This window comes from Carcharhinus amblyrhynchos, chromosome 23 (assembly GCF_965287045.1).
Source record: "Carcharhinus amblyrhynchos chromosome 23, sCarAmb.v2.hapA, whole genome shotgun sequence".
Lineage (NCBI taxonomy): Eukaryota > Metazoa > Chordata > Chondrichthyes > Carcharhiniformes > Carcharhinidae > Carcharhinus > Carcharhinus amblyrhynchos.
Genome location: NC_137346.1, coordinates 22,120,733 through 22,136,813, shown reverse-complemented (window position 1 = coordinate 22,136,813; position 16,081 = coordinate 22,120,733). Strand labels below are relative to the sequence as shown.

At 39.6% G+C, this 16,081-nt stretch overlaps 1 protein-coding gene across 1 annotated transcript in view; it reads left to right on the top strand.

Moving 5' to 3' along the window:
- supt6h (SPT6 homolog, histone chaperone and transcription elongation factor) overlaps nt 1-16,081 on the top strand; it is a 77,835-nt gene that overhangs the window by 28,996 nt on the left and 32,758 nt on the right. The window contains exons 8-16 of the mRNA XM_080210898.1: nt 2,058-2,159; nt 3,189-3,305; nt 4,191-4,280; nt 6,537-6,679; nt 7,574-7,728; nt 9,001-9,102; nt 11,658-11,787; nt 12,026-12,176; nt 13,961-14,115. Coding sequence (XP_080067024.1) covers nt 2,058-2,159; nt 3,189-3,305; nt 4,191-4,280; nt 6,537-6,679; nt 7,574-7,728; nt 9,001-9,102; nt 11,658-11,787; nt 12,026-12,176; nt 13,961-14,115 — 1,145 coding nt within the window. The remainder of the gene's footprint in view (nt 1-2,057; nt 2,160-3,188; nt 3,306-4,190; nt 4,281-6,536; nt 6,680-7,573; nt 7,729-9,000; nt 9,103-11,657; nt 11,788-12,025; nt 12,177-13,960; nt 14,116-16,081) is intronic.

Below are 16,081 nucleotides of genomic sequence, written 5' to 3'. Positions count from 1 at the left end.
GCCCCATAAATATTATGGCTACAAAAGTTGATGAGGGATTGGGAATTCTGCAGCGACTAACTCAGCTCCTCAGTCCCCAAAGCCTGTCCACCATTTACAAAGGCACAAATTAAGAGTGTGATGGAACTTTCTCCACGTGCTTAGATGAATGCAGCTCCAACAATACTTTAGAAACTCGACACAATCCTGGACAAAACAGCCCACTTGATTGACACCCCCATCCACTACCTTCAAATTTCATTCCCTCAACCACTGATGAATGGTGGCAGCAGTATTTATAATCTGTATGATGCACTGCTGCAACTCACCTAGGCTTCTTCAACAGCACCTTCCAAACCTGCAACCTTTGCCACCAAGAAGGGCAAGGCAGCAGGTGCATGTAAACACCACCTGCAAGTTCCCCTGCAAGTCACACACCATCCTGACTTGGAACCATGTCACTATTCCTCCACTTCCTCTGGGTCAAAATCCTAGATCTTTCTTGCTGAGTGCTGTGAGTACAGTAAGAGGAGTCAATTTCAGGTCCTTAACTCTTCAGGTTATGAGCCTGATAGAAATCCTCTACCATCAGAACGTGACTCTCTTAATTCATAATTATTTCTGCTTAATTCAATAACTGCCAATAGACCCATCCAGTTGCTTACGACAATCTTAATCAATCTTACTAGATTTCCATCACTAATATCTGGGCATAGGTACTCAAGTTGAGAAAGATATCTGAAGAGAGAACATAACCATCACCTAAAATATTTATATTCAGTATTATATCTATCAGTGTACATCCCTGGTTATTGGACATGTCCATTCCCACCACTAGAATAGATTCACCATAGATTCTGGACACAGTGGAATACCTTTGATTAGAAGTATCCTTGGGCCTGGGAGAACTCACTGATCTTGGCTTGTAGCTTCAGGTCAAGAATCAATTAACATCCCACTCAGCTGATTAATCAGAGTCCTCCATATTGAAGGTAACTTATTGCACTGCTTTTGGGTAAGCAAGGACACAAAGAAATGAGATGGGATAGAGTCATAGAGGTTTACAGCATGGAAACAGGCCTCCGGCCCAGTTTGTCCATGCCGCCTTTCTTTAAAACCCTTAAGCTAGCCCCAATTGCTTGCATTTGGCCCATGTACCTCTGTACCCATCTAACCCCATGTAATTGTCTAAGTGCTTTTTAGAATATAAATTTGTCCCCACCTCTACTACTACCTCTGGTAGCTTGTTCCAGACACTCACCACCCTCTATGTGAAAAAATTGCGCTCCCTGGACCTTTTGTGTATCTCCCCTCTCACCCTAAACCTATGCTCTCTAGTTTTAAACTCCCCTATCTTTGGGAAAAGATATTAATTATCCAGCTGATCTGTGCCCCTCATTATTTAATAGACCTCTATAAGATCACCCTTGAGTCTTCTGCGCTCCAGAGAAAAATGTCCCAGTATACCTTTGGGCTCTTCTGTGCCTACCACCAAGAGTGGCTTATCAGCTTCACAACTGGCTGAATCCAGAAGATTGTCTGCCCAATTGGGCTTGCACCAGCGGAGTAAAAGTACAACTCTTAAATGGGACAAAGTATCCTTACAGTGAAGAAAAAGGCCATTTGGTCCATCTAGTCTACATCGACTCTCTAAAACAGCATCCCATACACAATCCTGTGCATTTACTATGGCCAATCCACATAACTTGCACATCTTTCGATCTAGCAGCTTAGCTCTTCAAACTTATGTCAATAACAATCCCCACGCATCCGTTAACCTGTACTGCAATGGAAAGCCAGAGCAACAATGGGAGACTCCAGTTTTTCCTCCAGGTCATCTCATTCTGATTTGAATTTAGTACCTTCCCTTTCTGTTCCCTGCCTAGCATCATCACATCAGCTTGTGGGTAATGGGTAATAATTGTATCCTTTCCATGCTTGAGAAGAAATTTAAACCCCTAGGGTATATTTCATGACAACTCTGTATTTATCCCTGATATTTAGTGGAATGTCTAGAACATGTTAATGCAATCAAATAGAGTAATGGTCAAATCAGCTTGATTAAATTCTTTCAATAGCTTCGTGGCATTCCAGTCAAACCTGCTGAAGATGATGAGCTAGAGGAAGAGGCTGAGTGGATTTACAGAAATGGTTTCTCAACGCCCACTATTTCTTTACAGGTTAGAGTTTATTTTCCAAATGGCATTGCCTTCTATGTTTTTTAAAAATATCATGTAACAGTTTATGGTAGTTAATATGAAGTGTCGGAAATTTACTTCATTTGGTATTCATACATCATTGCTTGGATTTTTGCTTGGATCACATAGGCTTTGGCTGATTGCATGACAGTCTTCCTCAGCTCAAAACACAATGGAGTTAAATACAAGCCTAATACTAGCATTTCAATGGAACAAACAAAAAGATTCCCAGTGATAGCAAGGTAGAGACCCTTTTCTTCAGATCTCTACAGAGTACAACGCCTACTCACAATGTCCAGAGGAATTCCAAAATGGAAAGAACTCACCCTGGGCTGAAATAGGGGACACAGACTGTCGCAAGAGGCCGAAATCAAACCCAGATCCCTGGCGCTGTGAGACAACAATGCCAATCACTGTGTCACCATGCCACCCTAATCTCTACATTGCAGAAGGAGGTCATTTGTTCCATCGAGTCTGCACTACCACAATCCCACCCAGGCCTGATTCCCGTAACCCCACATATTTAGCCTCCTAATCCCCCTGATACTAGGGTCAATTTAGCATGACCAATCAGCCTAACCCATACATCTTTGGACTGAGAGGAAACCCACTCAGACACGGGAAAATGTGCAGACACTGCATAGACAGTGACCCAAGATCGGAATTGAATCCGGGTTCCTGGCGCTGTGAGGCAGCAGTACTAACCACTGCAGCCCTAATGAAGACCCCCTTTGCAAGTCAATTTGCTGTTGTACAGAATTCAGCTACTCATTTTCATTGAAGAAATCATGAGGATAATTATGATTCAGAAGTGTTCCTTTGACATATTGGTTAATAAAGAATTACTCTATGCCGTTGTAGTTTGCATATTTCTCAGATCAACCTTAAAAACAAATTCTATTAAGTGTTGCTTTTGTAACAATCAGCAGAAGTGAAACAAATAAATTTTTGTCAAGTGAACATCATTTATTTTGGGAGCTCTTGTTGCCAAACATCTGTTTACTATTATAGGAGAGTTCAGAGTACTTGGAACGTGGTCAAGGAGTCAGCAACTTCAGCCGAAAAGGTCCCACTACCATCCAGAAGATAAAAGAAGCACTGAATTTTATGAGAAACCAGCACTTTGAGGTAGATTTATTTGCTGCTATTTGTAATGGCATTGTCTGAGCTAAATACAATAAATGTTTCGTGGTTACATTTTACAAATAATTACAGAACAAAAGAATTGCTAAGAGCCAAGAACATATTGGGAGTAGAAGCACAGTTTGTAAATTTGAGCTCACCGGCAACAGTTTACCCATTTAGAGAACATGTCAGAAGCTGAGACATAATACAGTGGGCCACTGTCAATTAAGAGTGGGAATTCCTGACTTCCACACTTAGTGCGAATTTCAAGCAAGCAGAATCTCACTTGGAGAACATGTTTTCAAAACTTTACCTATGATGATCAGCTTCAAGTCTGCTAGCTTAATTATACTGACATTGCTGCTACGGTAACAGGAACTTCTGGCATTATGTTTATGGCATCCTGTGAATACTGAGCTAAAGTCACTATAGAAGAGTTACGGAGCGATGAGCATCTGTGCTTCAATAGCAACAGAGGAGCTCTGTTTTCACATTGGCAGCTTTTTAGACTTTGGCCCTTCATTCATCATGACATTTCTGCAGTCACTGATCTGTTCAGTCACACATTCTGTTCCACTTTTGATGCCCTTAACCTCATTAAGATCATTACTGTCCTGGTCTCCCTCATATCACCCTCATTTCAACTTTCTTCAATGAAACATGAACATCTATGGCAGTCTATTTATTAACTATTTAATAAATATTAACTATTTATCACTGGATCTAGTTAGATCACATAAAGCACCAACAACTCTTCTGTTTTCTCAATGTTGCTCACTATTCAAAGTTAATATCTTGTTCAAGCTGTTTCTTCAAACAGCATATGAAAGAAGTTGTTCTTAATGTGGACATTTTATTTAAGTTATTCACATGTGTTTCCTTCACTAGGTGCCCTTCATTGCATTCTACAGAAAGGAATATGTGGAGCCAGAATTGAACATCAATGATCTGTGGAAGGTTTGGCAATGGGATGAGAAGGTAGGGGGAGTTAATGTTTGAAACAAAATGAGTTTCTTTCGTAGAAGTTACATTTTAGAAAACAATTTTCATTAAAAGGAAAATATTTTCTAATGGGTGGTTACATACTAGTTGAAAACTACAATAAGATGCACCTATACACTTTCATTTGAAGGAATGTCATTCAATGTGAAGAGCAATCCATGTTCCCAATAGTGAATAATTTTTGGGTTCAGGTTACCTGGTCTGACTAAACCAAATATGGAAGATTGGTAAGTGTATGTGTAAATATATCGGCTGTTATCAACGGAACACTTAAGATCGTTGAAAGTTCTGTACCACCCGCTTCCCCGTTAACTGGTACACTAGTTCTCAAACTCAAACAAATGGGTTTTTCCTTCAATAATGAAGGAAGGCATACGTAGGGCAATGAAGGCTATAATGGATTGGCATGCGTACGAGTTAAAATATGGAAATGGACCACTTAAGTAAATAGCCTTGATACCATTTCTGCACTCTCTTCCTGTAAACCTTTTCCTTCAGATTTAAGTTTGATTGTTGACCTGTCTTATGCCTCAGCCACCAACCCTGGAAGTGCGTTCTGCAATTTTATGTTTACCTCAATCTAAAGTAGTTTCTCTTGCTTTCTGAATTGCATCTCTCAGATTTCGTTTTGTATCTTTGGCCTCTCCTCTAGACCCCTCAACTACTGGCAACACTCTATTTTTGTGTACCCAGTCCCACCCCTCCATAATTTTAAATATCTACATTGTGTTCCCTGGGATCTGTTCTAACTACAAAGCTGCAAATTTTTCAAGCCTTTCCTTAGATTTGTGCTTTCTCATATTAGATATACGAAGTAAAACCGTAGAGGAAATAATCTCTGGCTATTACCTGAGCTACTAGCAAATTGACATTGGATAAATAGGATCAGAGAGTTGAATATGTGGCTTGAAGATTGGTGTGGGAGAAATAAGCTTTGATTTATGGGGCACTGGCACCAGTCAGGAAAGACGAGCTGTACGTTTGGGGCAATCTTCACCATCGCAAATGATGTAACTACGGCTGTGGGGAGGGCTTTGCATTAAATAGTGAGAGCTGGGGGAGGGTTTGTGAGGAGATATTTGGAAAGTTAAAGAGGACAGACAAGGCAATGGGGCAGGCAGACAGGATAGTGATAGTTATAGTAACCACAGTGTGACAGTGTGCACTAATATAACAGTGCACCAGCAAATATGGTCAGAGTAGCCAAGGAGGGTTCAGGTGATGGGGGATTTAGAAATCCAAAGATATTGAAGTACTTATAGATGTGAATAAAAGCAAGTTGAACGGGACAGAAAGAAAAAGAAAGAGTTTAACAGTAACAATGCATCAGAGAGTAAGATCCAGTCAGGGAGAGTAGTAAAATTGAACTCACTTTATTTGAACATGCAGAACATCTACAATAATAAAGAACAACCCAGCATGGGAAACAGGCCCTTCGGCCCAACGAGCCCGTGCTGCCATTTCAACAAAGCGTTTTGATAGGATAGATGAACTAATGACAAAGACAGTGTCACCTAGAAATCTGCCTTGTATTCCTTTAAAGCCTCAATATTTTATGAATAGTTTTGAAGTTTATTAGTGTCACAAGTAGGCTTACATTAACACTGCAGTAAAGTCACTGTGAATAATGTGGAAATGATTAGAATGCAAGTTTTTTTTTAAAACTAGTTTTGGTTAGGATAGATTGTGTCTTTTTGAAAATTAAAATTATTGATAATGATTTTTACAACACCAGAGGGCACTACTGGTATTTTCTGAGAGTGCAAACTGTACAATAAAGTCTACACCTGTGCAATAATGAACAGATTGTTAAGAAACAGAAGTTATGGGTGTTAGCCTGTTCAAAACTATTCCTGTCCACTGTTTATGGTCCTACCACAAGGAAGTGTTCGTATTGTAATTTGAAGGAACTTAATTCTGAAATTTGCAAGTTTGGTGGCGAGATATTGTCAAAATGTTGTTGAATTGAAAGATTCACGGTGCATTTTTCTTTAGTTAATCTGGCCATATAGTTCTTTCCTTGCTCTCGTCGCCCGTACACTAGCCTGCCCTGCCCCCCACCACCCTCTTGTGTGCACCCGCCCCTCCCCCCAACACACACACACACACACACACACACACACACACACACACACAGACTAGTGCACACTTATTAAGCCCAGTGGAATTTTTTTTAATGACAAATATTCCTGGAGCACCGTTTGAATTATGTTTTGCAATGGCCTATTACAGTGGACACAGCTGAGGACTCGAAAAGAAAACCTTACCCGACTGTTCCAGAAAATGCAGGCATACCAGTATGAACAAATTTCTGCTGATCCTGATAAACCCTTGGCAGATGGAGTTAGAGCGCTTGATACAGCAGACATTGAAAGGTAATTTTCTGATGTATCAAATGGGAAATTAGATTTCAAAACTATTTTTTCTGCAAAGTCTTAAAGAGCCTTCATCTGTTTCTTAATTTAATCATTATATGTTGGACTGTTAGATTTGTAAAACAGCATGTTTTGAAATAATAGAATGAAATGGCTGGAGACTAATTTAGTGAAAATTACTCTGATGTCAGAGAATGATAAGACACAAGTTGTAACCCATAGTTTGACATACACTGCATTACATAGAACACACTTGCCCCAAAAGATCATGGATGTTTGGCCATTTGCAGTTTTCAGGAAGGAGTGTTCAGATTTCTACTGCCTTTTACTGAAGTGTTTCTTGATTTCACTTTTGAATGGCATACCTCAAACTTTAAGGTTATGTTCCCTTGCTCTAAATTTCCTTCACCAAAAGAGAGGTTTTTTTCTTCTTTCATCAAATGCTTTGATTTCTTTTTAAACTCATTTTTTTCTCAAGTAAAGCTGAATTTATACAACTTGTCCTCGTAATTCCACTCTTAAGACCTGCTGCCTTTTAATTGAAGGTGCACAGAACCCCTGCCAAAGTCAACGTGTTTCTCTTGAGGATCCTTTCTATTCTTGGATGCTAATGACACCATAATACAATGCAAGTCTAAAGAACTGAGCACAGTACCCCTGGTGGGATCTTAACTAAAACTGTCTACAATTGAAGCTTCGTTCCCTCATGTTTTGCCCAATGTAAGGTAAAGGCCAATGCTCTTTACCTTTTTTGATGTTATTTCACTTGGGATTTTTATCTTCTTTCCATGTAGAAAATTTGAAAACAATTTTACATTTTCTGTATTCGTTTATGTTATATCTGCTTCAGTGCTTCTTTGTCTTATGGAGATTTTCCCCTTTTCATTTGTATAGACTGAAGGATGTACAGTCGACTGATGAGTTGCGAGATGTCTATAATCATTTCCTGCTGTATTATGGTCGTGATATTCCAAAAATGCAAAATGCGTCAAAGCCAAGGAAAAAGAAATACAAGAAGAGCCAGCAGGGCGGAGAGGATGAAGAGGAAGGTTAGTGTATCATCGTTTTGACAAAGTTTTCCATTCCTATCTTCTCCTGTGTGGAAGATGAAGTCATTTTCTTGAAGCGCTAGCACATAGAATAGCCTTTAATAAGGTATGTTGCTGTAGGCAAGATTTTCAGTGTCATGGGGGTGTACAGAAAATAGTATTTTTAAAGAATTTTCAAAGTTTTAGTTTTAATCATCTGCCTTAAAGATTTTAATGCTAGTACTTATCATTACTTGCCATTTTGGGATCAAAACTAGAACAGGAAAGCTCCTGTGAGTGAAAATTAATTTGCACTAGAATTATTATCCTTTGTGTTCTTGGATATTAATGAGACTATAATGCAATGGAAGTCTAAAATGCAGTACTAGAAGCAAGTGGGGCAAATTTATATAAGATGACTTCCCTGTCATAGTAGAAACAGCTTGAGTATTTCTGAGGTGACGAGTGTTTTTGATAGAAAGTGTACAAGTGAATTTTCCCTTCAGCAATCTCCTACTTGGGATTTTATTGCAGAGTAAAAAATTTAAGGGATCAAAATAGTGACATTGTAATATGGGATCAGTGGCAGCCTTTTATCTCAAAAAATGATGGCTTGTGCCATAGCTGTCCTTTCTATTAAGCTTCACCTAGTGTGACTTGGGCCTCACTTTGGCATGGCAGTCTCTTTGACATTTTCTGCAGAGGAAGGCATTGGGCTGACAACCTTCAGGATTCTCTGGGCCCTCTCCTCAGCTAGCTAAGCTTTTCGTTCCTCTCCTTTTCTGATGAGAATGTTGAGCAATCCTGTCTCCTTTTGTGTGAGTTTGAATGAATACCTGCTTTCAGAGTTCCATATTACTAGCCTGTTTAATCTTTGCTTATATATTTTAGCTGCTGTATATCATTGTAAAGGTAGTTAAATACCAGTTGATGACCTACAAACCAACGTAAACAAGAGTTGTTTGGAGAACAAATTGATCTTTTTAAATGTCCAGTTTTTTTTTGCCTTTTAAGATTAAATTCCATGCAGTGACAATTATGTGGGTTATTGATGACAAACAGTAGCAAAGAATCTAAACCTGACAGAAATTTTCTGAAATATTCCCAATTACCTGCAAGTCTGAAAATAAAGAACGTAGGCATGTATACCATGGTTGGATTTTGGGCAAATACTACGCATCCGTGATAACATTCTATTGTTGTATTCCATCTGCAGTAACTTTAGTATTGGGGTGGTCACCATTTTATCCCCTTAATCGGGTTACTTATTGCTATCTATTATCATTTCTTCAGGAGAACGAGATGAAGAGGTTGAAGATGATGAACATCATGGGCCTGAACTGAAGCAGGCTTCTCGCAGAGACATGTATACTATCTGCCAGACTGCGGGTCTAGGTAAAGAGTCAGAGCCCGTGTGTCTCAGCTCGATAACCGTAACTTTGTTTTTTTTTGCCTTGAGATTGTTTTTAATAGCAAACCAAATTAGTTTTTCTTTTTAGACTAACCAGTATTAAAGGGTGAGCAACATTTGCTTGCAAAAGAAAAATTTTCTGTTTGATAGGTGCAGTCTTACTGTGCACATTAAGTTGTCTCAAACTTCCAACATGGTTAACCTGGTTGTAACGAAATCCAAAAGTGACTTCAAATTATCAGACATCTGGGGACGGTTTTGCGGCAATGAGAGGGACTGGCTGTGAAGTAAAAATAAAATTGACCTTTTAATATAGCTATGCTATGGCTGGTCCTGTTTTAGCAATGTCAGCATCATTGTGGCTTTAGCTTGGTTTAGTCATTCCTTATGAGTAAAATATATATGATCCATGATCATAATGCTGGATTGGGACAAAAATCAATCATGTATCATTTAAATTTTAAGCATTATTCAGAAAAGTAGACTAAACTTTATTACAAATTAGGTTTCAAATGTCTGTCAAGCAATAATCTACTGGAAGTTAAGTTAGCTACAGTGTACAGAGATTTATGCTGGTCTCTGAATTTGCCATATCCCCATAATACCAATGCCAATAATCTTCCTTTTCGCCATCTCATGGATGGATTCAGTGTATAGATAGTTACACTGTAGATCAATAAAGATGTACATTGGGAAAACAGCAGGTGACTGGTATGATTGCTGACATGAGTGAAAACATAGGAAAGTTGAATACTCAGACGTTGAAAGTAAACGTGAGCTATAATTAAACTCTGGCCCTTTCGACAATTACTGAGCACACTCAAGTCAATGGGATAGAATCTAAATTCCAGTGTTTGACTGTTACATTTGATTTAGTAATCATAAATCTGACTAATTGATGTATTAAAAACTTTGTTTCTGCACACACATTCTCCACTCTAAATTCCTATGTCTGCATTTGTAAAGGAAGCTGTCAGTTTAAGTTTGCCAATGCTGTAAAAATAACCTTGTCAGTGGTGATGTTGCAACTTCTTTCGTGAGCAGGCTATAGTTACAACATGAAACACTTGCAGTGGCAACCTCCTGTGTGATTGACAGTAGTAAACTATCCCTCCTGGTCCTTTTTGACCAATCTGCAGCCTTCGACACAGTTGCAAGCACACCATTTTCCTCCCATGCCTGTCCACCATTGTCCAGCTGAATGTGGCTGCACTTCCTGGGTTTTTTTAATCCATCCAGTCATAGCCGGAATCATTTGCAACAGCTTTTCTTCTTGCTCCAGCACAGGTCCATATGTTGTCCCCCAAAGGTCTGTGCATGGTATTTCTCAAATAAATGAGGCCGTTCAGTTAAATCTTCCAGTAGAATAGTCAGTTTCCATATGTATGCTGACAACACTCAACTTCACCTCACTTGACCTCTGTGGTGTCTGAATTGTTTGATTGCTTATCCAACATCCAGTACTGGGTGAGCAGAAATTTCCTCCAAATAAATATTAGAAAAATCCAAAGCAATTGTTTTCACCCCCTGCCGCACATTCCAGTCCTTTTCTTGTCAATTATCTGAGGTTAAACTAGACATTTGGCAACCCTACTGTCCTATTTGATCTCAAAATGAATTAATGACTATGTATCTGTGCGAAGACTGCCTATTATTCCTTCCATAGTGTTGTCATACCCGCACCCTGCTTCAGCTTATTGACTGCTGATTGCCTCATCCAGGCCTTTGTTATTTCTGAATTTGACTATTCCGAAACACTCCTGACTGGCCTAGCATCTTCCCCCCTCCATAAACTTGACATCATCCAATACTCTACTGCCCGTATCTCAACTTGTACCAAATCCAATTGCTCATTGACCTACATCTGTTTCCAGTTAAGCAATGCCTCGATTTGAAAGTTCTCTTCCTTGTTTTGAAATCCTTTCATGGCTTTTCCATTCCCTATTTCTATAACCTGCCCTTTGACCCTCTTTGATATCTGCCTTCCTCCAATTCTGGTGCCTACTACAACTGCAATTTTAATTGCCCCACAGTTGGCAGCTGTTTTATCAGCTGTCATGACGAGAACTTCTCAAATTCCATTCCTAAGCCCCTCTGCCTCTTATTTTTCTGCCTTTGAGATGTTCAAAACCTACCTCATTGGCCAAACTCTTGATCATCTAATATCTCCTTAATCTGGCTTGGTATCAAGATTTGCTTTATGACGCTTTTGTGAAGCAGCTTTAAACTCTATTACATTAAAGGCACCCCATAAACAGTTTTTCTGATCAGTGTGGATGTAGTAATTTATCATGGAAATCCTTGAAAAATGGTTTCACGTTGTGGAGAATGAGTTACATCTGAAAGTCTTAGTCCAGTTGTTTCTGGCTTCTAATTCCATATTAGCCAAAGACTGCAATTGATCGTAACTCCTTGTTTGAAACACCATGAGATCATTTATTCTAAATTGAATCATAAGATAGAAATGATTGTGACACTAGAAATAGAGTGCACGACTTATTAATGCATCCTGCTGGTTTTCTAAACACCTGTTTTATAGATGGGCTTGCAAAAAAGTTTGGCCTGACTCCTGAGCAGTTTGGTGAGAATCTGCGAGACAGTTACCAGAGGCATGAGACAGAGCAGTTTCCTGCTGAACCATTGGAGCTGGCAAAAGATTACGTCTGCAGGTTAGCAGTAAAACTGGCACATCTACTGCCAGCTTTGAGATCTTGGCAGTACTCATGACGTATGTCTTAATATTTAACACTATGTCAGCCACCTTTTGAAGTTTAGAATACTATTTCAAAACTTGCATTAAGAATAAATATTTTCACTAAATTAATACTGTGAACTTTGATTGTGACTTTTGCAAATATGGAGTTAGCTACCTGCATCAGTCTGATAATAATTGTATGCCTATTTCAGTCAATTTCCAACACCTGAGGCTGTTCTGGAAGGTTCTCGATATATGGTGGCCATGCAGATTGCCCGAGAACCATTGGTCAAGCAAGTTGTAAGACAGACCTTCCAAGAGAGAGCCAAGGTTAATATTACTCCCACAAAGAAAGGCAAAAAGGTAATGTGCAGAACCTGAGAATAGATATACTTTTACAAGTCAAGAAAGACAAAACCAGTAAAAAGGGGGAGGTGGTGGGGGCGCCTTTGGATATAACACTTGGCTGCACTCATGGCTTCCCACATCTAAAACTGTGTGGCACCCAGTTAACTCCTCGTGAATTAAAATAAAAATGGAGCAATAACGAATGGAGAATTGATTTCTACAGTTAAATTATGCATGTAGTCTTGTTTTGTATTTAGCTAAGTACAAAATAAATTAATTTTTCCTTGTGTAGTTGATTCATAAACAGAAGTAGGATGTTAAGCCTTCTCCATCATTCAACAACATCATGGTTGACTTGATTGAGGCCTTGACTCTATTTGTTTGCCTGCCCTCTATAATCTTTTAATTCCTGTTGATCAAAAATCTAACTCTACTTTTAATGTATTCAGTGATCCAGACTCCATTGCTCTGCGAAAGAGAATTCCAAAGACTATCAATCTTCTATCAATCAGGAAATTCTTCCTGATCCCGTTCTTAAATGGGTGACCCTTATTTTTAACCGTTGCCCCCAATTATAGATACTGCCACAAGAAGCAACATCATCTTTCATCCATCATGTCAAGGCCCCTCAGAATCTTGTATATTTCAATAAGATCATTTCTTATTCATTTGAACTTTAATGAACGTAGGCACAACTTTTCCTCATAAGAAAGCCCCTTCATCTTAGGAATCAGCTGAGTGAACCTTCTCTGCACTGCTTCTAATGTACGTATATCCCTCCTCCCTCTTCTGCACCGAATTCCCAAGTTTGCACTGTGTACCTCATTGCACTCAGGCCTAGTCAAACTCTGTATGATAGCACAATCTAATAGACAGTTGATGACATACCCAAGTCATAACTGCTGAATCAGCTTCCTACTACAGTGATTAACACCTGTTCATTTTCAAGTTAACATTTGTACGTCACACTCTCCTCCCACGTTCTGAGACTTAAATGACTATCTGCTCCTCTGAGATACTATTAATGCAGTAAGATGTCTTACAACATCAGGTTAAAGTCCAACAGGTCTATTTGGTAGCAAACGCCACTAGCTTTCGGAGCGCTTGCTGCTCCTTCCTTAAATGGACTTGTTGGACTTTAACCTGATGTTGTAAGACTCCTTACTGTGTTTATCCCAGTCCAACACCGGCATCTCCACATCATACTGTTAATGAGCAAACACTGAAATTAATGGTGTTAAAAGTTAAACTTTAACTTTAAAGTTTATTTATTAGTCATAAGTAAGGCTTACATTAACACTGCAATGAAGTTACTGTGAAATTCCCCTAGTTGCCACATTCCGGCGCCTGTTTGGGCCAATGCACCTAACCAGCATGTCTTTCAGATTGTGGGAGGAAACCCACGCAGACATGTTACGATAGATGTAATGTACCTCATACAATAAATATTTAAAGCCACAGCCATCATGGAACTAGCCGAGTCATTTTTACAGAGAGCTGGCTGGTACCCAGTGGGCCATTTGGTCCATTCCTGTGCTGCAACTATTCTCTAATTTTACACACAACCTGAAAGATGGTAATTCTAAATATCCTGTGGAGATTTGGATGTGCAATATGTCAGAATTCTGTGCAGTAGAGATTGGTGTTTAAAATAAATTGGGCAAAATAGGATGATTATGTCGAACAGTTTTCAGCAATCTTTTATATTCCTAATAAATGTATCTACCATACAGCACAAATTTTCTCAGATCTTAGAGCGCTGTGAGATTCTAATGCTGGGCCCATTTTTGTGGTTGCAGGATATTGATGAAGCACATTTTGCTTATTCATTCAAATATGTAAAGAACAAGCCAGTCAAAGAATTAAGAGATGATCAGTTCCTGAAAATGTGCCTTGCCGAAGACGATGGCTTATTAACAATTGACATCTCTATAGATATGAAAGGACTTGAGGGGTGAGTTATTACAACAGCACATTAAATTCTCATGGCAGGTGTTGCAAATATTATTGACTCCCTCTATCTAGTGGAGCAGTGCAACTAATGTTTGCAAATAGAATTTGGCATTTATTACATAAAGCTTTTGCTGCTAATGAATGCACTGGGGGCACTTAATTTTTGTCCAGGTTGGGATAACACATTTAAAGTTTTGGCTGATCTGATCTTGGATGTCATTCCTTGGTGAATATTTTCATAGATGATTGGATCTCCTCTTCCTTCGCCCCTTCCAAAAAATTTAAAGGCCTCTGAAATAATGAACAGGAGAGTGGAAATGATGATTGAAGTATTCTTCAGGACGCAAACTTAGTTCTTTACGACAGAACAGTATTTCTCTTCAACCTGTCACAGAGAAGCTCAGAGAAATCATGTGGATCAAACTTCAATTAACCAACCTGGTCCAAAAGTTGATGAAAATAGCATAATAAGTCTCACAACACCAGGTTAAAGTCCAACAGGTTTATTTGGCAGGAATAGCTTTCAGAGTCTCAGGCTCCTTCATCAGGTGACTCACCTGATCAGGGACTGCCAAATAAACCTATTGGACTTTAACCTGGTGTTGTGCGACTTCTTACTATGCTTACCCCAGTCCAACGCTGGCATCTCCACATCATCGAAAATAGCATAAGCAGGAAGAGGGAATACAGTTTAATTTGATCAGTGTTTCAATATGATGTAATAAAAATTGAAGTTGCACGCTTTCAGTTAAGAATTGGTGTTTAACAAAGACAAAGTTTCTTAATTTTTCATTATCGTATTTAAGTTTATATACAACAACACCACGAGGTTTGGTGGAGAGCAAGATGCCAAGCAGTAAGTATAAGCCAACAAAATGGGACAACTTAACCCTGTGCAGAAAGGAGGGGAGTCCTGTAACTTTATCTCATACAGTTCAATTTTCCTACTTTTTCTATCCAACCGGTTACCAAAGCTCTTTAGTGTTTGCAAAGTGACTTCGTTAATGCTATGAGATATGAGTTTCCCGATGGCAACAATTGGGCAGGACAACACAAGTTCAATCTCTGGTGTGTGATAACTGATTGAGTACTGTCAGGGCAACTGACACTTAGTATGAAATTTACCCAACTTTGTCACTGGACAAATGGCAGGGCCGTTTATGGGTCAGAAACCAGATTACAGTTGAATTGGACTTTGCAAAGGCACTTTAACTAAGCCAAGGCATGAGCATCCCACCTCCTGGTTCCCAGACAATCGTGCACTGAATCAGCCAAAGGAAGGTTTCCCAATTAAAGGGACCATGGCATTGGTTACAATGGCTTACCAGTGATTGAATTTTTGAGGCTGCAGCTACCACAGAAATGGAGAGGAGACCTGGTATTGCCCCCCCCCCCCTCCCAACCCCAGGAGTTTCACTCGTACTTGGAACAGGATTTGAGGGGCTGCAGCATGGTGAGCTCATACCACTCCTTTCTCACCTTGCAAGAGAAGAGAACATGTAACTTTGGCAAGAGGCCAGTGAAAAGGAAGTGTTATTCAGAAGGGCATAGTTCTCAGTGGCAGCCTATCATGGCAACCTGGGCTTCCTGATTCATACGTGCTCTGACATGAAGAAAGCTGATTCTATGCCTGTAGGCACTGTGTCAAGGGTTAGGGGAGAGGCAGAGTCTTGACTTGGGCTGGATCCCTATATTCATTCCCTATGCCCTGTGGAAGGGCATCTGATGTTGGTGGTGGTGTTGCTTTCCCTTTTATCCCTTAGCAGATGTGGAGCTCCGTAAGCTCCACTCGTATCATGGTGGAGGCTGCCAGTGAAGAACAGCTGAAGTTAAGTAGTAGGCAGTTTAAATGCCTTCCAAGGAGTTGGTAATCGTCTGTCAAGCAGTGAGAGCACCCTCTCCAGGAAGAAGTACACCTTGCCCAGCTGCGGCTGGAGTTCATCAGTTTTACTGATTAAAGTCTTCCC